At 54.5% G+C, this 24651-nt stretch overlaps 1 protein-coding gene across 1 annotated transcript; it reads right to left on the reverse strand.

Moving 5' to 3' along the window:
* Nucleotides 1-5798: 5798 nt before the first annotated feature.
* AEN (apoptosis enhancing nuclease) lies at nt 5799-24651 on the reverse strand. Its single transcript, XM_066558673.1, has 5 exons — nt 24395-24651; nt 11496-11619; nt 8075-8718; nt 7598-7798; nt 5799-7208 (listed from the first exon to the last, which is right to left on the reverse strand). Exons 2-5 carry the CDS (start codon nt 11515-11517, stop codon nt 7005-7007), a joined length of 1071 nt encoding a protein of 356 aa, XP_066414770.1. The 5' UTR covers nt 11518-11619; nt 24395-24651; the 3' UTR covers nt 5799-7004.

The raw sequence follows: 24651 nt of genomic DNA on the forward strand, positions 1-24651 counted from the left end.
ATGGTTAGTCGCTGTTTTACTCAAATGCATTCACGATGGAATTGCCTCTTTGTCCATTTCCTCCTCTTGTTTTGGGGCTGTCACCATAATAGCAACAGAATTTTAAAATACTAATGGATTCAGGAAGACCTGGGGTATGGGAGAGAGGCCAGTGCTTGCAGAGTGTTATCAGACCCCAAAACACGCAGGGATTTAACTGAGTGATGTAAGTGGCCTTCACGCTGCTTTTGTGTTTGTGAGCTTCCTAAATACATCCTGGGAACCCAGAGCAGAGCCGGGCCCCTCTCCCATCCCATCCCATCCCATCCCGTCCCGTCCCGTCCCGTCCCGTCCCGTCCCGTCCTGTCCCGTCCCGTCCCATCCCATCCCAGACTGTGAGGGGATAATTCAGGAACCAGCAGCCCGAGGGCACCATCTAGTGAACAGCCGCGACTGCAAAAACCTGAAATGGGCAGAAATTGAGTGAAAATTGGAGCTGGGGGCTCCCCAGGGGTCAGTTCAGGGGACTGGGGAGTCACGCTTTGTGCTTTCCCTCTACTCTTGTTATTTTTTTTTTTTTTTCCATCAGGTTCCCCCAGAGAAGAGCCTTCACCACACTGCACCCTTTGTGGCAGGGATATTGGCCTGGAACACACCATACTTGTTGCTCTGCCCTGGCCAGTGGTGCTGGAAATATGATGGCATTATGTTTTCTTGTGTGATATGGAAAAAAAAGGATTATTTCTGATGGTTTGTGAGGGGACACAGGTGTGCAGGAGTGGAGTGGGGGAGGCAGCTCTGTTGGGGGGCAGGTCTGAGCTGGAGGCATGGGCTGTTCTTTCAGCTGAGGTGAAACCACCCTTTAAGAGGAAAATTTAAAAGAGCTCCAACATCCCCCCCCATCATCCCCAGGGTGAGCTGAGAGGGCAAAAGGAGAGGCTGAAAAACCACAGATTTAGTGCACAGCTTCAAGGTCCCTGAAATGATGCAGCAAACAGGGATGAAGGAAACACCACAGCACCCTCCTGCTGTCCCCAGTGCCAGGGGTCTGAGCTGGTCCTCTCCCCACATTTCCCACATAAGGAATTGCAATTCCTTACTGGGAACTGCACACCTTGCCAGGAGAAGGCTGTCCTGTAACCTGCTGTTCCCCAAGGAAGATGGGTTTCTGCAGCCCAAGAGCAATTCTCTTTGATTTCTATTGCCATTGTTGCCAGCCTGACTCCTGCAACGTGTGCCTGCTCCCACTGATTCCAGCCAACCCCAGTCCCTCCCACTGATCTCCCCATCCATAAGATCAGTGGTCATTTTGTGATCTGGCTTTCAGAGAGTCACGGGCTTATGCTTGTGCACTCAACCTCACTGTCCTTGGAGCTGCTGGAGAGAGAATCCCAGGGCAGAACAAGGAAAGGTGACGTCCCCAAGCAAGACCACAGCAGTGACCAACCCCTCAGCTCCTCCTTTTCCTGGCAGTGCTGGGGAACACCCCCCATTCCCTTCATGCTGCGCCCCACAAATCCCTCCTGATCCAAAGGTGGCACATTCAGCAGCTCATGGCCCCCATGTGTGACGGTGTTCAGAGGGGTCTGAGGATGAGGGAAGAGAGGAGGATCTGACTCCGTGTTTCAGAAGGTTTGATTTATTATTTTATGATATATATTATATTAAAACTATACTAAAAGAATAGAAGAAAGGATTTCATCAGAATGCTAGCTAAGAATAGAGAAAGAAGGAATGAATAACAAAGGCTTGTGGTCTGGACAGAGAGTCCGAGCCAGCTGGGCTGTGATTGGCCATTAATTAGAAACAACTCTATGAGACCAGTCACAGATGCACCTGTTGCATTCCAGAGCAGCAGATAACCATTGCTTACATTTTGTTCCTGAGGCCTCTCAGCTTCTCAGGAGGAAAACTCCTAAGGAAAGGATTTTTCAGAAAAGATGTCTGTGACACCCATGAGCTGTTGGCATCCAGCCCCCAGGTGACCCCGTGAGTGCTGTGGGGTGCCTGTGGTGGGCTGAGCCATTCTGGGGGGGCTGCCTGCACAGAGAATGGAGGGGGGTTATCCTTGGGGGTTTCTTTGTGTTTTGCTGCAGCAATCCTTGCCAAGCACCCCAAGGATTTGTGCAGCAGCACTGAGGGGTACAGGGGTGCTTGGGTCAGGCCACCCCACCTGTCCAGCTCGCCCTTTGCAGCCCCCTTTGGGGCCAGCTGCGTGGGGAGGAGGGAGCTGCTGGGAACGGAGCCTTTCCCTCTCGTATGCACACAGTCACGATGGTTAGTTAAGTGCCTTGTTTTTCATTAGGAAAAGACTGTTGCTAGGCCACCCTGCTCCCCGGCGTCGGTCGGGAAGGGGTTTTGCAGCCAATCCGGGAGGCTGTGCCGGGGTTTGCACACGCACACATCACGCACACCCCTCCTGCAGCCCAGGTGCTAAGCGGCTGCCAGATGTGCCTGCTCATTTCCACATCACACCTATCCGCTTCTTCCGGCCGAGACGCTTATTAAGGCTCCTGAGATTTTAATTTAGAGTTGGCCGCGAGTTTTCTGCCTTCTAATTTACCCTCGGGGAGGAGAGGAGAGGGGTGGGTGGGGGTGCAGGAGCATGGGTCCTCCCTGTGCTTTGGTCTCTGATAAAATACTCGGGTGAAGCCTCTGAAACAGGGTGGCTCGTCCTTCTGTGTCCCCACAGCAAGGAGACACACTGCCTCAGCTTAGGGGCTTGCTCCAGGCTGTTATTAGGTACCAGCATTGCTCCACCCCAAGATATTCATGCTGCGATTTTTAGGGATGTCCTGTCCAACACTAGGTGTCGGTGAGCTCGTTCTAACTCAGTGATTCTGTGATTTGGGCTTTACAGGGCATTTCAGCTGTGTGTGCTGTGATGAGCAGAACCAGCAGCAAAGCAAGCCAGGTGATTGATTGATTGATTGATTGATTGATTGATCAGGGGATGCTGCTCCCAGCCATGCTCCCCGTGCAAACAGTCCCTGGCAGCTGGGAGAGGAGCTGGACCATGGTCAAGCACTGGGGATGCAGGGCAGGAGGGTCAGACACATCCCTGCCACAGGGTTGTCTCGTGGAACAGCTGCTGCTCTGCCATGAGCAGTTCCAAGCATCCTATGGGCGTCCAACAGCCACCCAGCAGGATCCCTGGTGCATGGACAAGGGAGGGAGCCAGCTGAGCCCAGGATGTGAGCAGGGTGGAGCCTTTCACAGCTGCAAATCTCTCACCGTGGCAGGAAAGGAACGGACACCAAAACATGCAGGAAAAGGTGGACAATCCACTCAAGCCTCAGTTTTTGAGTGGCCCCCCATGAAAACCCCCATGTAGCAGGAGGAAAGCTCAATAAAAGCGGGAGAAAGCATTGAATTGTGCCTGCTGCTCAAGGAGAAGCTGTTGCTAGACAGAAGTAAAATCTGTCGCCATTGGCTCCCATTGGCTCAGCCCCACTCCAATGACGGCCTTATCGGTTACCTGCACTCGCAGCTGCCTGGAAAAAACTCATTTGACAATGTTTTCCCTCTGATAAAAAAGCCCAGTGCTGGATTCATGGGTTTGGGTTAATCATTGTTCAGGGGTTGTTGAGATAACAGCCGAGTTTTCTGCAGATTCTTCAATTGTCACAAATTTTAGCGTAAATGGTGAGCCAGCCCAGCTCTCCCTCTCCCACCTAAAGATGCTCAGCCTCCCAACACCAGCTCCAGCAGGCTGCCCTTGAGATGAGCCCGAGCGTGTGATGAGCTGGAGTTTGCTCAGCCATGGCAACTCCGAGCTGGCAGGGAGGTGAATATTCACAAACACCTGTGAAAATCCCCATTAGCTCTGAGAGGCTGGAAATGGGGCAAATGTGCCACTTAGATTATTCAGAGCAAACATTGTTGGCAGGGAGCAGATTGCCACCACCTCTAATCATCCATGTGAAGTCTGCTCAGCAGCAGCCCTATTTTGGGGGGCTGCAGTACACAGTGCTGGGGTTTTCCAAGCCCTTCAAATCTGATGGAAAGAGGGATTAACCCTCAAATTTGTTTCTCACCTTCCCCAAGAGGTGGAGATCATGGCATAGAAGCAAAGCTTGCAGGGCATGACAGAACCAAAGGGCAGCTGCCCCCAAATTTGCCTCCAAAGCAGGGAGGAAATTTCAGCAGGAGGGTTAAATCAGTGGGTGGTCAAGATTTCAGAAATGCTTTTTTTCCCTTAATTATGCCTTAAGCTGATGGCAAAGCAGGCTGAGTCACAGGCTGATAAAGCCTTTTCCAGGTTCACCCCAACACACCTGTGTCTCACACTGACCATCACAGAGCTTAGTGCAAGGCAGTGAGACAGGGGGGCTGGAGGGGCAACAGGCTGGGGCTCAGGTGGACAAATAATTTGGGAGCCATGGAGTGTCCCATATAAGCTCTCCACAAACTCATGTACACCCCAAAGGGATGTGGTTACACGGGCCATGAGTAAAGCTCTGCTCTGTCCTTCCTCCAGGTCTGCTTTCCCAGGAGCAAGGACAGCACTGCTGCATCACTTTTGGAATGCCACCATCTACTGACAGTGGGATGCAGAGCTTTCACCTTTACCACAGCTTGGCCTCCCTCCTGCTGTCCTGGGGGAAGTGGAGATGGCAGAGAGGAGGAAACAGACCTGCACCAGCTGTGCTCCTCTGTGTGCCCTGTGGGGTTCAGGCCCTGCTGACATTGCAGAGCTCAGCTGAGCTGCACCCTGAGCTGGCACAGAGGGTGCTGCTGGCCCCGTTTTACACCCTGCTGCATCAGGAACACACCTGGGACAAAGTGGAACAAGCAGGATTTAAAGGCCTACCACAGGGCCACGTTTCCTTTCCTGTCCAGACCACGAGCTCACGGCAGAGCCCAGGTTATTATTTCTGATGAAGGATGGCTGTGTTTGGGCCACTGTGAGGACAATGATTTTTAGACATGTCTGACACATTTCAAATCATTTCTGAGCTGTTCCTGGCTTCCTCTGCCAGGCAGGGAGGAGTTAAGATGGGAAGTGCAAGATGTGTCTGGTAATGGCACTGATGTGTGCGTCAGGTGTGCCTGCGTCACCCGGCTGCCTTGGCCGCTTCCCAAGGCTGGGGCTCAGCTCTCCTTACCTTCCACTGCCTGCTGGGAAAAGCCTGGGATGGTCTAGCCTGGCTGATGGGGTCACGGACTCCCTGCCAGTGCTGGCTGTTGTACCCACTGTGCTGCAGCAGGGTCCCCGAAGTCCCCAGGGTGCTGGCAGCCCTCCAGCCTGCTCGGCCACCTCCCTCTCACAGCCCAGGCAGTGGGACTGTGCTCAGGGGATGGCCCCAAGGGCTGCCCTTAAGGCACATGGTGAAAAAATATCAATTTTCTACAACCATGACTGTTCAGTTCCCTGGTGAACCAGGTAACTCCCTGTGTCTAGCCCCAAATCCCTCCCTGGTGCTCACACACCCAGCTGGGGCACATTTCTGCAGCCACAGATCATCTGCATGTCACCTACAGGCAGAGTCACTGCAGATGAGCAGCACCCTGTCCCCACACTGTGACAGCAGCCTATGTCACAGCTCACAACATTCCCACAGTGATCTTGCTCCCAGACCCTGGCTGAGCCCATCCCTGCTCCTCCTGCCACACAGGGGGTGTCCCCAGAGCAGTGGGGACAAGACTGTACCCCAAACAACCCATTCCAGCCTCTCAAAGCACCTCTTCCAGTTGCAGGTGGGTTTGAAGCCCTAGAGCATGGGATGGTACTTGGGCACCTGTTTGCCAACCTCATCCCTGCCCTCTCACTCCTGGAGAACTGCCAGATCAAATCATGCAGAATACACACAAGGGGATTAGCCAGAAGAGTTTTTAATTCAGAATTGGACAATCATGTGACTAATTTATTTAAAGTGAAGTGCATTCTATGCTCTTGTCCAGGCTGGACATTGATTAGACCCAGACTTTCCTCTTGAACTTCATTGTGCAGGTGGATCCCTGTAAATCTATGGGGCCTGATGGGATTCATCCAAGAATCCTCAAAGAGCTGCTGATGCCATTACAGAGCTGCTCAACTATCTTTAAGCAGTCTTAGGAATTCACAGAGGTCCCAGCTGACTGAAAAGTGCCAAATGTTGCCCCAGTTTTGAAGGGCAAGAAGGACACTGGAAACTACAGCCTGCCAGTCTCACTTTGCTGACAGGTAAAATGATGGGAAGTATTTTCTGGGAGGTATTGAAAACCACCTGGAGCACAATGCAGCCATTGCTCACATCCAGCATGGCTTCACCAGGGCAAAGTCCTACTCATTGAACCTGATTTCCTTGTACAGCAGGGCTCCCACCTAGCTGATCAAGGGACACCAGGTGATGAAATCTTTTTGGACTTCAGCAAAGCTTTTGATACCGTATCACAGTATCCTTCTGGAGAAAATATTCAGCACACAGCTGGAGCTGAGCACTGAACAGGCTCCCAAGGGAAGTGATCACAGCACCAAGCACATCTGAGTTCAAGGAGTGTTTGGATAAAGCTCTCAGGCACATGATGGGATTCTTTGGGTGTCCTGTGCAGGGCCAGGTGTTGGACTCAGTGATCCTGATGGATCCCTTCCAACTCAGCATATTCTATGATTCTGTCAAAGAAAATGAGCAGCAAACTGTCTGTTTACTGGCCCAGATGGTTCTCAGCCTTTGGACATCAGCAAAACACCTCAGTCCCTGCACAGGAAAACTTGCCCCTTGCTGTCTGGGAGGAGGAGAACCCCACAGAAGGCATGGAGGGTGTTGGCAGCCCCCATTACACACCCACAGAGGCTCCTCCAGGCTGACACAGGACCCTGCTCATCCCCAAGTGACAGATGAACACAGCACAGTCTGTGTGACAGCTCAAGGCTGTAGACAGCATTTTTGGGAGACTGCTTGTGTCCAGGTGTCACCATGTCTCCATCCCTGAGCAGAGCAGTGCTGGGCACAAGCCCCAGGGGAGGAGGTCAGCAGACACCTCCACCTTAAACAGCTGAAGGCACCAGGATGGCCCAAAACACACAGAACACACTGTCCCCATCACAGGCTGCTTGCCATCAGCTCTGTGGGCCAGTACTGGTCATCCAGGTACTGGCTGCTGTCTGCAGCAAGGTCTGTGACAGGGCTGGGGGGCCGGGGGGGCAGGCTGTGGGCCAGCTGCTTCTCCCACTGCACCTCCACCAGTCTGTACAGCTCCATGGCTGTCTGGGCATCCTCCACCGATGAGTGTCCTTTGCAGCCCTCCTGGGAAAAGGGGAAAAAAGGAGAAAAGGGGAAAAAGCCTCATTAGATAAAAGAGGCAGCAAAAATCTCACAGGTCACGTTGTCTGCTTGCTTGGAAGGACACAAGTGCTGTGGGTTTTGGAGACAGCAAAGGTTTGATGCAGCCAAGGCCATACAGGTATCTCTTCCACACTTTTTGGAGGGCACAGATCCTGTCCCCATTTTACTGAGATAATTAATGGTCAGCTTGGGAGGTCCTTGGCTCTCCCAGCTTATTTATAGTCAGGAGCACAGGGTGAACAAGGTTCATCTCCACCTCACAGAGAATATACAGTGGGACGACCAAGCTGACCACAGAGGTCCATAGCTAACCCAAGGTTGCTTCCCATCTCAGGGTTGCTGGTGCTCACCTGGATCTTTTTATGGAGCAGGTGCCTGGCCAAGTTCTTGAGGGAGACATTGGCTCTGATGGGCAGCCCTGCCCTCTTCTTCAGCGCAGGGCTCTGGCTGGTGTCTCGAGTCCTGTCTTTCGGGTGGAAGTACTTCAGGGCTTGGAAGTCATTGTGGATGGCGTGTCCTACCACAATCTTGTCTTTCAAGATCTTCAGGATCTGGAAGAGTCACAGAGGGTTAGACTGACACTGCAGTGAAAGAAATACCAAGCATAAAATAAGCCATTTTGTATTAAATTCAGCTCCTTGGCTTCTACTTTTTAGGTTCCCAGAAGGAATAACAAGCAAGCAAACCAATCCACTGCACAGCTTGAGGCTCCCATTCCTGTGCTGTGCCTCACAGCAGCCTAGCACATGCCACCAAGAATCCCAATTTGTGCCTGACAGATAACACAGAGGCTTTTTGACTTTTTTAAAAATTTCTTTTTCCCTGACCTCAGCCTGGGCAGCCTTGAAGGGAATTGCATTCTTCATGTGCTGCTTGGTGATGCCACTCCAGCGTGTCCGGTAGTCCACGATGGGGAGCTCGGGCCGGACGTACTTGTCATAGATGACATCCCCCTCGTAGTTCACCACGGAGCAGCGTGCCAGCTCGCTCAGCTTGCCCTGAGGGCCCGTGCCCACCATCTCGCAGTCGATGGCCACGTACTTGCCCGGGCGCAGCACCAGGGAGGACGTCCTCACCCTCCCGGAGCTGCTGTTCCCCTGGGACAGCAGCACGGAGTGGTGCTTGGCTATGTTGTCCGGAGAGGCAGATAGAGACAGCGATGAGGACACGGTCTGCTTGGCCTTGGGGACATTGTCACAGCTCTCGGTGAGTTCAGTGTGTGCCTCCAGCCCCGCCTCGGGGCTCTGACTGCCCGGGTGCCTGTGGGGGCTCAGCAGCCCCTTCCGCTCCAGCACGGCCCGGCGCGCCATGAACCGCTGGTGCTTTCGGCTCCTCTTCTTGCTGCGAGCCTGCGGCGAGCCGGGACCCTTCGGGGCCTGGGCGCAGCCCCCATGGGCGCCCTGCAGGGTGGGCACGGAGACCTTCGGGGCGGGCAGCAGCGGCGTCATCTGTCCTTTGCCTGGTGGCATTCCTGCGGGAGGGTGCACAGGGGGCCGTGAGTGCCATGCAGACCCCAGTTTCTCCTGTCAGAAAAGGACGCACAGACCCCAGGGCAAACCCACCCTGCTGTGGGGTGGCACAGGCAGGAGAAACGGGGCAGGGCAAAAGGGGGGGAAGGGACACGGACACGCTGTCGCACCCTGTGACACACCACGCCTTTGCCCCCTCATTCTCGGTCCCACCCCGCCCCATTCCCGGCCCCAGGGCCCTACCCACCCCCTCGCCGCTCCGCAGCCCCCTGCCCACCGCACTGTCCCCTCTGTCCCCCCGTTCCGTACTCCCTAAAGGCCCTGTCTGCCCATTACCCGGGCCCTCTCCACCCCACTCCAGGCTCAGCTCCCTGCCCGCCCCGTTACCCATCCGCCGGCCTCTGCCGGCTCCCCCGGTGTCCCCGGTGCCCCCGGTGTCCCCCCCGGTGTCCCCGGTGCTGACCGCTCCCGGTGCCGCTTACACGTGTCCGGCCCGGAAGCCGCCCGCGCACATGCCCGGGCAAGTCCCGTCGTGGACACGCCCCCCTGCTTTCCCATTGGCTGCGCGGAACGTCTAATCTGCATATTGGGGCGGGGCCGTCGCGGTTTTGGGATTTTTGGGGTTTTTTGGGGAGTCCCGGAGATCTCTACCCGGAGCTCCCGGCCCAGACTGGGTAATGCTCAGGCCTTCAAGCCTGTGCCCTCTCTGCCCCCGCTGGAAGGGACCCTCCGTGGGGCTGGGTTTGGGGTGGGATGCACGCTGCGGTTCCTAGGAGTAAGCTAGTGACGAAGATTAGGTTTGCCTGGGTGTTCGTTAGCAGGGGAAGGAGTTGAACCATCATTTTCGGGGTATGGGGCCGATAGCTTATTTAGCTGATCCTACTAGAAAGTAATATAAAGGAAGTATGGACGGTTTTGATTCCTCTAGTGTAGGTTCGATTCCCGCTTTTCTAAGTATTAGGAAATGAGAGGGCCAGTATACCTTCATGTTCATTTTATCATAGTGACCTTCAGTGTTCAGGCACATTTACAGTAGGGCCTTAGGTAAGGAGGTAGGCCCGCGTAGCAAACTGGCATGCTGGTATGTCAGAGGCACAGGGCCAGGGTGAGTGGCAGGAAGTTTTTTCATAGTAGGTGTATCAACTGGTCGTATTGGAATCATGGCTAAGAGACGTGAACTCATAGGAATCCCGCTGATAAGAGCAGGACTTTTGTGGCTAGTACAACAGGGAATAGTTCTTGAAGGAGGTTGAAGAGGCTTGGGTTGAAGCCGAGTCTGTGCAGCGCCGCACGGACACGTGGCTGTGCTTTTCCTGGGTGTCCCCTGTGTCTCTTCGTCCTGCAAGTGGGCTGGAGCACGGCAGCTTGGGGTGTGCATCCTCCAGGCTCTCCCAGGATGCTCCCCGGAGTTGTGGGGGGCAGCCCTGGCTGGGGCATGGTTGAAGGGGGGGTTTCAGACCGGCCTCTCGTTGCTTCACTCTCAAAGCTCACAAAAGCAATGTCCGAGGTGGTCAGAAGAGGAGCAGGGCTGCAGGCAGCCCCAGCCAGAGGCTTGTCCCCGTGCCTTCAGCATCGCTGCAGAGGCCGTGTGCCCTAGGGCAGACTGTGACTTGTTGTGGTGGGATGAGCCATACAACAACAAAATCACTAGTCTTCCACAGGGAACCAGGCACCGTGTCCATCCTCATCCCTCTGGGCCTTGCTGGGAGGGTGCCCTCTCCCTGCTACTGATGGGGCTCACAGGGATGCAGGACAAGTGGAAAAGTGTTTCACTAGCTTCTCTAGCCTGGTAAGAAAGGAAAGATTTATATTGCCCCTGACTTTTTTTTGTTTGTTTGTTTTGTTTTGTTTTGTTTTGCTTTTGGTCAGTAAACCTATTCCTTAAATCAGTTGCTCCATGTTTTGCGTTTCTTGCATCCATCCCTGCTGTTCAGCTAATTAATCTCCCTTTAATGAGAGTCATTCAAGTGTCTCACAATATCTTGCTAGGGAGTTCTGTCAGGTCTCTATGTAGAAATTTATACTCTTTTCTGGTGTTTTTGGTGAAACTGTGCATTACAGCTCTTGGAGATGGTTCATTTCATATTCCTGGGCCTCTCCACTGTGTTTTCCTCCCTGTAAATGAGGTGTGAGCTCACTATCACCACACGAGTGGGAGCAAACTCAAGCCTTGCTGTGAGGGACATGGGCTTGCATTTCTCGTCCAGCTTTGGGTGGATAAGGAGATGTGGTGTCACTGCCTGCTCTTCTCCCTCACACCCTGCATTATACGATGAAAGACTCAAGTGCCTGGCTGAGAGCTTCTCCCTGGACACATTGGTGTTCCACTCATGGGTCTAATCACTCTTGGCTTGTCCACAACAAACCCATCCATGTTCCTTCTGTTCTTCCCAGGATGTATAGTTTGCATTCTCTTTGAGAGTGCAAAGTTTTTTGCTGTACCCTCATGGCAACAAAGAAACCTCAACAGAAGAAATTATGGCATGTGGGGAGGAAGGGAAAAGCTTTTCCCTGTTTTCCAGAGTGACCAGGCTTGGGAAACCAGATAATCCAGAATGCAAGGGAACCCTGCTATCATTTTTTCTCTCTACCCCATATACAAAGATGGAAATGGAAAAAAAAGTCAAAATATCTTTGAAATGTGAATTAAAATAACTTTGAAAATGTGCTGTGGCCTCCTATAGTCCCACTGACCCCCGGATACTCAGTAGATGGTTCCCCCAGAGTAGGTATTTCTCCCTTTGGTAAAAGCCTTGTGTTGAACAGGGATGCTACTCACCTCCCCAAGGTCCTGGGGCCATGCTGGGGGTGGAGGGTTGGGCACCAGATGGTAGAAATCACATTTCAGATGTGGCAGATGAGCTGAGATGAAGGCAGAGCGCGCCAGAGCCCGGGAGAGGTTTCTGCGGTGTTTGCACAATTTGAAATAATAACGAAATCTGTAAAACTCTGGGTAGAGCACGACTAGAATAACAGGCTAAATTTGTCAGATGAATAATTTACTAGAAGTGATTGGCCGTGCTCCAAGTGAGATGAGCACCAGGCTGGTTCCAGGCTGAGCAGCCTGGGTGTCTCTGTCCTCAGCTGGGAGCTGGTCCCTCTCCTGCTGCCTGGCCATTGCTCTGCCATCAAAGCTGGTCTCTAGACAGGACGCCTTTCCCCAGCTCATCACTGCCCAGGGCTGCAGGGATTCCTGCAGAGCTCCTGGTGCCCTCCAGAAGCTGCCTGCTCTTTATTTTCAAGGTGCTGCTTTGCAGAGTGGAGGTGGGTGTCTGTCTCTGGCTCCAGGCTCGTGGACTCACCCATCCTCTGCCTCTCTCCCTCCTCCAGCCACTTCTCTGTCCTCAGCCGTGGTGCAGAGCAGATGGAAGAACAGACACATCTTGACATTTGGGGTGGGAAGGGAGATGAAATCCCAGTGCTGAAAGGAGATGGTGACTGCAGCCTCAGCAAGCAATTAACGTGATCATGTTTATGAATGCGGATCAGTAATTCCAGGTAAACTCCCCAAGAGCAGTGCTGCAGGCGAACAAAGCCTCCTGCCTACCCAGGAGCCTGCCAGCAGGCCCTGCCAGTGCCAGCACATTCCTGCTGTGACTCTAAACTGCTTCATTTCCTCGTGCCAGCCTCAACATGCATCGTTTTGTCTCCTATTACCTCGATGCCAGAGCTCCTCTTTGTGGTGTTGGTTTCACCACGTCTTCCTGGACCTCTCTGTTCCCTCCCTGCCAAGGGGTATGATGGGTGGGAATGGGATAGGTTAACTCAGAGAAGGCAGCAAGGACCCAGCTTTGCCTCCAGGGGTGATGAGGGATCACTTCATCATCCTGGGCCCTGCAGGCTGCCTGGTGCCTCCCACCTGTGGTTGGGGAACCTCACCAGGGCTCCCTGAGCTGCTCACATCACTCTGAGTAGGCTTGTGGCAGGGTTGGTTTGTGCCCACCAGCATCCAGAAGATCAAACAGAAGCTGGGAAGCTCAGAAATAGGTTGGGCTAGTGACCAATTGCTGGACCTGATTTCCATTAGAGGAAGAAAGTCTCATCATGATGGAGCACCTGGAAATACCAGCACCATCCTTTGGTGCACGGGACCAGCTGGGACAGCCAGTGCTGTGTGGCTGAGGTGTCAGCAGCACAAGGATGTCAGGACAGACAGGTACCATGTCACCCCCTGGCCTTTGCTGTGATGGGACTTGGAGCACTGCAGCCCTCCTGGTCCACAGCAGAGGCCCAGCACAGGGATTCCTGCAGGACCCCTCCACTGCCATGCTGAGATCCCCATCCTGAGCCCACCTCTGCAGAACCTCCAGGAACTTAGCCAGGAGACTCCCTCCTGACTGAGGATGAGGATGGAGTGTGTGTGAGAGCAGCTGCTCAGCCATGAAAACTACTCAGTGCTGGAAAGTTGTGCTTGGAAGGCAGGAAACCTTTCCCTCAGAGCACCAAGAGCCTCCCTATTCCTCTGACACTCCTCCAACACTCCATGGGAATTGCCTGCATCCCTCCAGCACGGACAGATCTCCTCTTCAGTCATGTCCTGGGGGGTGTCAGTGCTCCGGGGATGCTCCTGGGGATAAGGAGGGATGGATGCTCCCAGAGCAGGAGATGAAGGAGGATGATGCTGCCATCCATCTCCCTCCTCACTCCCCATTTTCTGGCTGGCCCCCAGGAGAGCAGTGAGCAATTATGGTCCACGCGGAAGCTTCATTATTGCCCTGTCGTGGCCTCATTTGATGAGATGTTTTATTGCCAAACTTATTAAAAGTGAAACGTGCGGTTTCTGCGCAGCAATTTCCTGGCTGCAGCGATAAGCTGGGCTCTGCCTGCTGTGTAATAAACAGTTATTTTTATGTACAGCTCTGGCTGGGGTGACAAGGAAGGGAGAGGGCCTGGCTCGTGTTAATTGCGATGGTTAATGGGATCTGTGCTGGAGCTGCGTGTGAGGAGGTGTGTGCCCTTCCCCTGCCACGTTCTGTGACAGAGGTGCTCTGGGTGTTGGCAGTGGGGACTTGGGCAGGGTCTCCTCCCCACAGTGCATGGGAACAAGAAGGATTAATCTGAAAGCTCCTCACCTGCCTCCTCTCAGTCCTTCTCCACAGTCTGAGCAAATGAGGGACCTGTTGTGCACCCCTGTGGTGTGAGACTCCGTCCCCTGCAAGGGCTGCCCCTCAGCTCCATTGATTGCACCCCTGCAGGAGGCTGGAGGGAGCTTCAAAACCTGGGAGCCTCACTTCATCTTCCCCAGATCCTGACCAAGAACCTCTCTGTCTGCAGCAGCATTTGCAGGAGATGCTGGTGGCCAAAGCATCACCATGGAGCGTCCACCATGTCACCTCCCTCTGTCCCTCCTTGGCAGCAGACAGGTGCTGGAGAGGAGACAGTAAATTCAACAGGCACACTAATGCCACAGAAAACATGTGTCACTGCTGAGCTTGGAGCAGCAAAACTCTGATAAATATCAGCAAAGCTGATAAATATCGTTCTATTTTGTCAGAAACAAAGTGTCCTCATTAGGTGTGCGATCTGTTTTTTGGTTTAATTACATCTTTTAAATACATTTTGAAAGGAAGCAGCTTTTTAAAATGCAAGATGTCAGAACTGCATTTACAAAAATCCTGATTGCCATTTTTTTATTTTCCAGACCTGGCCAAAGCTATTAGTTCAACTCAAGCTGAAAGTGCATAACTTTCCCCAATAAACAATTTGTCAGAAAAATTCCTCCTGGCTCTGGGAGATCTGTTTGTTATTTGTCAGCAGTCAAAACCCTGTTGGGTATTTCCCATCTGACTTCTTTTCTTAACAGCATCTTTATTGGTCTGGGAATTAACAGCTGAAGATGTGATACTTGCTATTCATTGCAGTCATCCCAAATGCCACTCATCTCATCAGGCCATGGCTCCACAAAGCAAAAACCCCTCTCCTTTTCTTCAGTGCACCATTTTTGGGTAACTGTGGGGCTTTTCATCCCAGATTTCCTCCCTTCATCCTCCTGATCCTGCAGTGTGCAATGGTATCCCCAGGCTTGGGCTCACATCCCTATCTCCCGCATCCATCCCCATCCCTGCTGCCCATCTCAGCCTCTTGCTGGGCAAACTCCCTCCACTGCCAGCTCAGCCCCTCATTAATTTGTATTGCAGCGTGTGTTGGGGGCTGACGTGTAATTAGAGCTCCTGAAGCCTGTCTCATGCTGTAATTGCCATGACAGGGGCCACAGCATATCCGCTTGTTAATTAGTAAACCACAATATCCCGGGGGCTCGTTGAGAGCCGCCTTAATTGTATTTCAGCTGGAACAGAGGGATAATTACCCTTTGCTAGCACTGCCACTTTTAAATTCTTAAAAAAAAAAAAGAAAGGAAAGAAAGGAAAACCCAAATCGAGCTCCTCTGCTGCTTCCCCCCTTGGCTGGCCAGGGACCTGGTTTCATCCCCAGGCTGAAGGGGAAGGGCTGTCGAGCTCAGCAGTGTGGGAACAGGATGCCAAGAGATTTCCTCAGGGCCACACTCAAACTGGTGGTGACTGAGCTGCCCCTGCTCCGAGGGTGTTTCTGTGTCCCTGCACATGGGGCTCTGCTGGGAACCCCGTTTGTGGATGCAGGCTGGATTGCTGGGCGTCCTGTTTGATGGGAATCCCATCCTGGACAGTGAGCAATAATGCCCTGGCATCACCACCAGGCACCTCCACTGGCTTGGAGGAGCAGGAGTGAGCCAAGGTCTCCCTCCTAACCTCCCATCAGACAGAGTAATTCTCCTTGGAATGGGAGTGGGAGCTGCTGCAGGGGAGCCTGTGGACCTTGCAGGGCTCAGTGCAACAAGTGTACATTGCTGCCAAGGGTGTGCTTGTATTCCACACCCCCAACACTCTCAGGGTAACAGCAGGACCTCAGCGTGCTCAGAGCTGGAAATCTCTCCTCCTACAAACCCTCAGCAGTGTGGGATCAGCCTGCTTGGCATTAATGGACCCCAGAGGTGAATAATCTCCCTTGTTGATTCCTTTCTTGTCAAATTTCACCTCACTGGGCAACTGGGAGGCTTCTGGGACCTGGTTAAAGCTTTTTCTTCCCCAGGAGGGATGTCCTGTGAGGTGCGTGTGTGTCTGTGTCTCTTGTAGCAGTCATGGGGGTACCATGGAGCTCTGGTGAGAGATGGAGGAGCTGAGGTGCAGCATCACCCTTGTGTGAGCACCACAGGCTCCAGAGCACCTCTTCAGAGGAGCTGGTCAGAGAGCTTTGGGGGAGGTTAACCTGGGCAGAGAACCTGACCTGTGACATCCAGCCCTTTTCCTGTGCTCCTCCCTGAACCAACACAAAGAGCTCAGCCACCATCAGCCCTGCTGGTGTTTCCTGCTGTTCAAAGGATCGTATCACGGACAACTGGCCTTTGGTTTGTGAATTGGCATAAATAACAGTCCTGGCTCTCTCCTGGGAAGCTACATGGAGGTCAGCCTTGAAGAAAAGATCAGTACAGCGGCTCCTAGCATTAGTAAAAAGACATAACCGAGGCAAAGAGCCTTGAACATAATTACAGCCTAAGAGCTGTGATGGGAACTCAATGACCTGGAGCCATCTCCTGGATTTGAGTGCAATCAACAGATTGACACTGCTGGGTCCTGAAGGCTGGTTTTTGGAAGCCATGCAGCAGGGTTGAATGCCAGAGCAGGCAGCGAAGCAGCACAGGTGCCCGTTCCAAAGAGCAGAGCTAGAAAAGGGTCTCAAATGCCATGGAAGAACCAGATGGAGGCAGCCACTGGAACACTCTGCACGTAATTGAGGGCACCTTCAAGGGTGAGCACAGGGTGGCTGCCCACCTCCAGGATGCTCTCCGCTGCTGCCATGCGAGTGACTGTCATTAGAGCTGGGCATGGAGTTTATAGTTGAGTAACCACAACAACTTTGCACAAATTAAACAACATACTGTGGGTTAATTAGATTTCTTACCGCTGCCTCCATTAACCCAGCCCTGTCATGTGCTGTCAGAGCCCCTTCAAAATTCATATTCCAGGCATTATCACTGGGAGATGTGGATGGCTGTCTTTCCCTGGGCAACCTTACCAGTGTGGACATGGGTGGCACATGCCACCTTCTTTTCTTGGAAACCCCTTGGTGCAGCAGTTTGGACCAAGTAGAAAGGTAGTAATCTTGCAGGAGTGCTGGATATCCCAGCTGGCATTTCCCACCACAGATGATCCTTAAGAAAAAAGAGGTGTTTTTGCAGCAGTCTGTCTTATTATCCACAGGGTGCCGTGTGAATGCAAATAAACAAATGAGACCCCTTCAACAACATCTGAGAATGTGGCTCCATATTTTTTAAGCCAATTTCCTTAGACTGTGTCAGGGCCTGTTTTGTGTTTGCCAGACAATTATGTGGCTAATGAGGACAGGCACGGTTACATCAAGCGGGATTAGGAGGAATAAGGCATCAAATGTTGCAGTGCTTAAGACAACTGCTAACTAATGGGGGCTTGGAGGGCACGTCCTGTGGGCAGGTGGCTCCTCACAGGAATTCTGCTTCTGTTTGGAAGGAGATGGAGCAGGCAGTGGGCAGGCTGGCCAGAAGGTGAGGAAGCTGCCTGGTCCCTGCATGGTGGCTGTGCCCATGGGAAAGGAGAAAGTTGGAATATTTAGGGGAGGTAGCATCATGCAGCTGACCCTCAGTTTGTCCCATGAAGGCAGAGACAGACGTGAGTGTTCTGATGGAGAAGGAGGCACCAGCCAAGACCACCCCATAAGTGCAGCAAAAGGGGATCAAAAGCAATGGGGAAGCTGAACCTCACCACTGAGATCACCAAGAAATTGGTATTTTAGCTGAAACCTCCCCATCCTGACTTGCTAGCAATCAGCACAGGCTCTTTGCAGTATTTCTGCAGGGCTGTGGATGTATTCCACATTCCACCCCCCTGAAGAGGGTCAGGAAGGAAGTCAGGGATGATGCCTGATGCTGCAGTGAGACCCCACTCCCTGAGTGACATGGGGACACATGCACAGCCAGCTGTGACTTTCAGATGCCTCCTCCCAGCCACCTCTCTGCCAGCTCCTCTTCTGCCTGTCTGCCACCACAATCTCCTATCAATCAACGAACCAGATTTTCCCTTGAGTGCTGTCTGGCTCCCAGCAGGTGCCCTTGGTCATGTTCAGTGAATTTCTACAACTGCAGCACCCTGGGAGAGCAGCCAGTGCTGCCCAGAGGGGCTTTGCTTATTCCTCTTTGGACCCTCCTCCTCCTGGACTCTCATCCCGCATTTCAGCTGTGTCTTCTACAAAAACCTCTCAGCTGGAGTGAACAAGGACAGGTTCACTGCAGAGGGATGGATGCACAGCCACAACTGTGGCAGAAGTGCCTCCACATGTCCATCTGAAGACCTGAGCAGGAGACTGTCCAGAACCCAACAACCTCAGGATGTCAACCACCCTTGAGCCACATATCTGTGCCAACCCTCTGCTGGATCCCATCACAGCAAGGCACAGACCTGAGCACCTCATGCCCAGATTCATCTCCCTCTCTTGTCAGAGCCAACAGGGAGCCTAATCTCAGAGCCCTGTGCTCCACCAAGCCACCCTGAACTCCAGGGGCCTAGGAGAAGCACACACAGCTCATGGAGACACCCTAAACCCTCTTGCTGACCCTGCTCCATGCCCAGTGCCGGAGTCTCAGCCCAGTCCCAAGCTGTTACCCCAAACTGCAGGGCCCAGCACCACAAGGACCCTTTCCCTGTCCCTGCAGCGGCCACCCCACCTGTGCCTGCCACCTGCCTTCCTGGAAGAAGATGGCACATGTGCTGAAGAGCTTCCCATGAGCACAGCCACTGGATTGCTCTCCAGGTGACTAATTTACACCCTAATTGGTGTGGAAACGAATGCCAGAAAGCGCTGGTTACCGAGAAGTGAAGCTCTCCATCTTGGTTTCCTTCAGGGAAATGGTCTTAATTAAGTGTCTAGCAAACAGAGATAATTCCCAGCTACGTGTTGGCACAGGAGCCAGGGTGGAGGGTGCAGATGAGACAGGCATCTTCTCCTTGCTGGGTCTGCTTGGCCATTGCAAAGCTGTGGATTCCTCAGACCTCGATGTCTCCAGGGCCCAGCCAGCCCTGCCTGGACCTGGAGGTAATCCCCATGGCTTTTGCACCTTCACCAGTGTTCCTTAGTCCCCAAGAGCACCTTCCCATTTTACCAGCCCATCCTGTACTGACTCCGGGGGAGTCGACACATCCCTATGATTCCCACCAGTATTTATATTATGATTGTTCAAGCTTCATGTCACTCATTAATCAACCTTGAGCTTTCTGCTGGTCCTCATTCCATGTGAATTTACTCTGGACAAGCAATTCCATCCCCACTCCCCATGGTGGATGCTCCCAACCATCCCACACATCTGGCAGCCCTTCAAGCCCTGCTAATGGGAACATGCCAGGAGGGGTTGCACATGCCAAGCAAACTGGAGTAGCCTCATGTTGCTTTGCTGGGCATACTGGAGCCCATGGCAACGTGCCAGCACCACGGGAGACACCCAGCAAGCCCTGGCACAGGTGGGCAGGGGACTCTGGAGATGCAGTCTGCCATGGAGAGCTGCTGGACCTGGCACTGCTGCCTTCAGAGCATGGCTGGCATTGAGATGCCCCAGCCCCTTCCCCATGGCCTCGCTGTGCACAGCTGTTCCCTTAGAAATAGCTGTTGCCATGGTTTTCCCAAAGAAAACACATCTCCCCCCCCTTCCCCACCACCACTCCCCACCGCCTTAACCTTGTGACAGCAGTGATGACGCGGCTCCCTAAGAAAGGCCACTTCACGTAGCTATGGTAACAATTAGCTTTCTCTTGGTTTTACCTCGGGGGTGACGCTGGGGAGAAGGGCCCAGAGCTGCTCTCCTGGAGCAGGTGCTTCCCCTGGCCTTGCACCCAAAGCCAGGGCTGGCAAGTGCCTGCTCTCTGCTGCAGCATCCCAGGCAGGTGCCTCACTCATAGGGGTGTCTGCAGCCTGCCTTTATCTCAGGTGCTGGGGACAATCCTCTGTGTAGCTGGATGCACCTTGGGACCCTACAGAAGCCCTCAGCAAGGCTGTGCTGGCCTCCAGCATTGGCTGGTGCAGGGAGATGGTGGGGAGCATCTCCCAAGGCACGGGGGTGGTGGGAGCATCTGCATCGCCTGGGCTCACTCTGAAAGCGTGGGGAAAAGAAGAGTGGGAGGCAGCCGGTTGTGCTGGAGAAGGACTGGGAACCAGCTGGGATTTTGGGGCTGGGAGCATGGCAGGGGCATCCACAGCCTGAATGGGAGGTCTGCAATGGTGCCTCTGCTCCCGGCAGCGGGAGGGTAAACACGGTGCAAAGCCGCTCCTTAGGTACATACGAGTCACAGCTGTCGACTGCAGCAACTAAAATAAGCATTTTCCTGCTTTTTATTCCTCTGAGCCCAGCAGAGCCCACTCAGCACCAGGAGAGGAGCTGGAGTCTATTCTTAGCTCTGCAGGGAAGGGAGCAGGAGTCCCTGTGCTGCTGTCGTGCAAGATTGGGGGCTGCCACGTCCCATCCCCTCATGGTCCCCAGGTGCCAGGCCTGACCCCAGTGTGGCATCAAGGCAGGAAGGACTGCACCCCAACAGGGACAAAGTCCTACTTTTCTAGCCAAAGAGGAGTAGGGGAGACAGTGGGAGGGAGGGAAGCCCCAGCACCTCCCTCAGCATCACTGCAGGATCTGGCATCCCTGAAGGAGAGGCTGCAATGCAGGTGGCTCTGGAAGGAGTCCCTGCTCTTGAAAAGCTGCTTTTCTGCCTGGGCATGGGGAAACTGGGGGACCTCAAGTCACAGCTCCTGCTGCCTCCAGGGATGGGAGTTTTTTAGGGTAGTTGAGGAGTCTGAGCTGAGAGTCACCCATTGGCCTGTGCTGTGCCAGGGTCAGACTTGCTTTGCCCAGCCCTAGCCATGAGATGCCGGCACTGCCCACCCCAACGCTTCCCACCCCAACGCTTATTTCCCACTGTTTTCTGGCTGCAGATCATGTTGGCCTGGGGGTCAGGGAGCCGCTGGCCACCAGCACCACACCGTCCCCACATGGCACTGCAGGTCCTGCTTCAAAATGTGGGGATGTTTGGGGTGACCTCCAAACCAGCCTACAGGAGCAGCAGGCACAGGGCAGGGAGGAAATCCCCCATACTGGTCACACTGTGGCCAGTGCAGCACTCAGCTCTGCTCTCCATCCAGCTCCATGAGGATCAGGGTGGGATGGGGGGCAGACAGGGATCCAGCTGTGCATGGGGGGCCATGGGGAAGAAGCCCCAGCTCCATAGCAACAGGTACTCTCCACGTAATGGAGTCCTTTCCGCTCGGCCTCCGCAGCCGCCAGCCTTATTCACATGGCCATAAATAATTCAATTTTCTCATTCACACACATGAATGCTGCGGGCCGGGACTCCGGGTGCGCTCAGCCTCCATCTGTCTGGGGGGGAAGGGGGAGGCAGGGCCTGATAATAGACTCCAGCATTTGTTTAACATGGATGAGTGTGGCCAGATGGCCTGGGGACAGGAGGAGGGGATGGGGAGCTGGGAGGTGCTGCTGGCACCCTGAGCCTCCCCTGGATGAGAAGGGGAGGAGAGCAGGGGACTGTTGTGGAGACGAGCTGTGGCACCTCGAAATCAGCTCTGGGACCTCCAAACCAGCCTTGGAGTTGTGGACTTTTGAGCTGAGAGTGGGTTAGGCAGGCTCAGGCCGATCTTCCTCTCACTGTGCCTTTGTTGCATTTCCAACAGGGAAGAAGGAATGGGAGAAGTGCTGTGCTGAGGATTGCCCTGATCCCTGGGGAGACTGGAAGCAGGGGCATCAACCCATGACTGAAATCATTTAGCAGGTGATGCTGAAGGGGAAGGGGCAAGGGATGCTGCCAGTCACCATCCTGTCCCACACTGCCAGACAAGGGCCAGCAGTCCCCAAAATAACACCAGAGAATAAATAACAACCCCAGTGATGGAGGCACGTGGCCGCTTGCTGGTGCAATTAGCAGGCTCCGGGCCATCCCCTGGCAGAGGGACAGCAGGCCTGGCAGGAGAACACAAGGGAATTAGCAGGGTTAAGAGGCTGTGCTGGAAAAGCCTCCGTGCCAAGGAGCCAGTGTCTGCTGCTTGCACAAGCTGAGCCAGGTTGGGAGGTGAGGGATGTTGGCGACTGCCTGGTGGCAGCAGTTCCTCACCTTTCCTCCCTGTGGCTTGGGCAGAGTTCAGCCTAAAGCATGCCAAGGGTTTGATCAAAGCTGGCACCTTCATCCCCTCTCTGTGTTTGACCAGAGGGACACACGCTGTGTTTGTCACTCTGGCACACAGCGACATCCTGAGCCTTGGGTGGGCTCAGACCCTGACGGGGAAGCACAGACCAGCGAGAAACCTCGAAGCTGGAATTGGTCACTTCATCCCAACTCTCTCTCCCATGCCCAGAGGGTTGGGCTGAGCAAGGTCCCAGCTTCATTCCCCACCCAGAGAAATCCCTGTTGGAGTTCCCATCCTTGTTTAAGACCCTGGCAAACAGGCATTTAGCTCCAAGCTCCCGCACCATCTCCAGCTGAAGCTTGCAAAGCTGGCAGAGGGGATTTGGGTGATGCCAGAAGGAGGGTCAGGAAAGAAGCCCGCGCTCCGGCAGCGATATCCATCAGCAGCAGCGTCGGAAGAGTTTTCCCCGAGGGGATGGGGGAGGTGGAAGCGCTTGCCGGGGGGGAGCTGGGAGCGTAACCAGCTCATGTGCTGGCATTCCCCGGCTCCGCGACGTATTGGGGTAGGACACGTGTGTGTATGTGTATATTTGGGTGCCCTCGCACACAGGCAAGAGTTCCCTGCTGGTTACACGCTGCTCTCGCAGGATTTGGAGGCAGTAAAAGAACGATGGCTGCACGGAACATCCCTGGATCATCGGGCACAGCCGGCAGCTACTCCACAACTCCTCCCGTGCATCGCACAACCCCCGCCTGCTCCGTGTGTTATCTGCACGAACCAGACCCCCACCCCGCGCCTGTTCAGCTCTGCTTGCACCTTTTAGAGACACTGGAACAACAGGCGGCCCTCGCTGTACCCATCTGATATTAAATTAGCTCCAGCAGCCCCTGCCCTCACAACCTGCAGGAAGGGGGTGAGCCTGACCTTGGCAGCCAGCCCCCCAACAGCTCTCTGCTGCAGACCCTGCTCGGAGCATCTTCCAGGGAGCTGCCCACAGAGCAGCAGCCTCAGCTTCCCCAGAGCTCTCCAAAGGCAGGCAGTGCACCCGGGGCTGCCCTGGGGTGCTGAGCACAGCCACAGCTCCCCAGTTCTCTGCCTGCACCCATAGCAGCAGGGGGGGCAGAAGTGACAGAGCATCGCAGGGGGCTGTGGGGGTTCCCCCCAGATCTCCCAGGCCAGGTACCAAGAGGTCCAGGCTGTGCCCCTGCACTTACTTCTGCTGCTGCCAGGTGGGTAAACGCCAAGACCTCCCAGGCAGAAATTTCCACCTGTCAGACAATTCATATTTTGCTTCTTCCACCCAAAAACCAGGCCCAGCCCGAGCCCTCTGCATCTTTTGAGGGATGGATGGCAGAAACATGCTGCTGCTTATCCCTTCAGCTCCCAGCAGGAGCAGGATGTGGACAGCCCGGCTCCAGCGGGATCCCAGGGCCAGCTGCATCACTGGCTTTGCTCAGGTCCTCAGGGATGGACCACAGAGCCACTGGAGCATGGAGCACTTCCCCAGCTGCCCCAGGTGCCCAGGAAGGCTGCAGAGGCAGCTTGCTCTGGGCTTTGTCCCGGTTGTTTCGCTCCCCTGACAGCCACCCCTGTGGGACCAGGGGCTCTGTGGCTGCTGGGGGTCCCTGCAGGCTCCAGTGGATCTGGATCTGCAGGCAGCTGTGGGCTCAGAAAGACCTTCCAGGACTGCTTGGTGGGAACTACCAAGGAGTTTGGTGACTTGCAGGGTCACCAGTGGAGTGTGTCCGGTGGGAAGGGACACAGCCTTCCTGTCCCTGGGAATGCACACACCAACCCCTGCATGCACATCTCCACCCTGCTCTTCTCCAAGCCTCTCACAGGTCCCAGACCCTTTTTCTACCTTGTTCACTGCCTGCACATCCAAGTGACACCGAACAGAAGCACTTACCTGCTGTTTGCCCCATTGGAACAGGAAGGACAGTGGGACAAAGCCCTTAGGACAGGGCACAGTTGGTCCTTCTTCCCCCACCAGGTGAGGAGGGCAGCTCCTCTCCTGCTCTCACCTGCTCCCTCAGCATGCACCGTGGCTCCTGGCATCGCCCAGGGCCCCTCAGAGCTTGGCCATGGTGGGTTTGGGGTGCACGGCATGGCACCACTCTCAGAGTCCCCTCGATGAGGACCACAGAAGGGACAAGGTTTATTCCAGGGAGCTGGCATAGAAGGCAGGCAGATACCCAGTGGTGGGCATCTTCTGAGATGGTCTGGGAATGCCGGATGGGAATGCCAGGGATGAGGACGCTGCAGACCCCCACACCTCCCCGGCAGGAGCATCCCAGCCCCGTCACGCAGGGAGGGACCCGCCACCTCCGGGGGTTTGTTGTCCCGGGGGCGGTTCTGTTGTTCTCTCCGAGCTGGGGACACCCATCCAGGCTTTGGATTCCCAGGGGTCCCTTGAGGCTGCAGCCCTGGATTTGCCCAGCGGCATTCGGGGCTGCAGCCCCCAGCGGGACGGGGGGGCACGGAGCGCAGCCTTACCTTGGAGGAGCCGCTACAGGGAAGGGATAACGGGACCCCCGGTCCCGGGACAGCTGCAGTGGTGGAGGCAGGGAAGCAGGGATGAGGTGACACGAACGGGATGGATGGATGGATGGATGGATGGATGGATGGATGGATGGATGGATGGATGGATGGATGGATGGATGGATGGATGGATGGATGGTTTGGGGGCTGCAGGTTTCCCCGCTCTCAGGTGCGGAGACAATAGCCAGGGCTCCTGTTGCAGCTGCAGACTG

Source organism: Molothrus aeneus, chromosome 13, assembly GCF_037042795.1.
Source record: "Molothrus aeneus isolate 106 chromosome 13, BPBGC_Maene_1.0, whole genome shotgun sequence".
Taxonomy (NCBI): Eukaryota; Metazoa; Chordata; class Aves; order Passeriformes; family Icteridae; genus Molothrus; species Molothrus aeneus.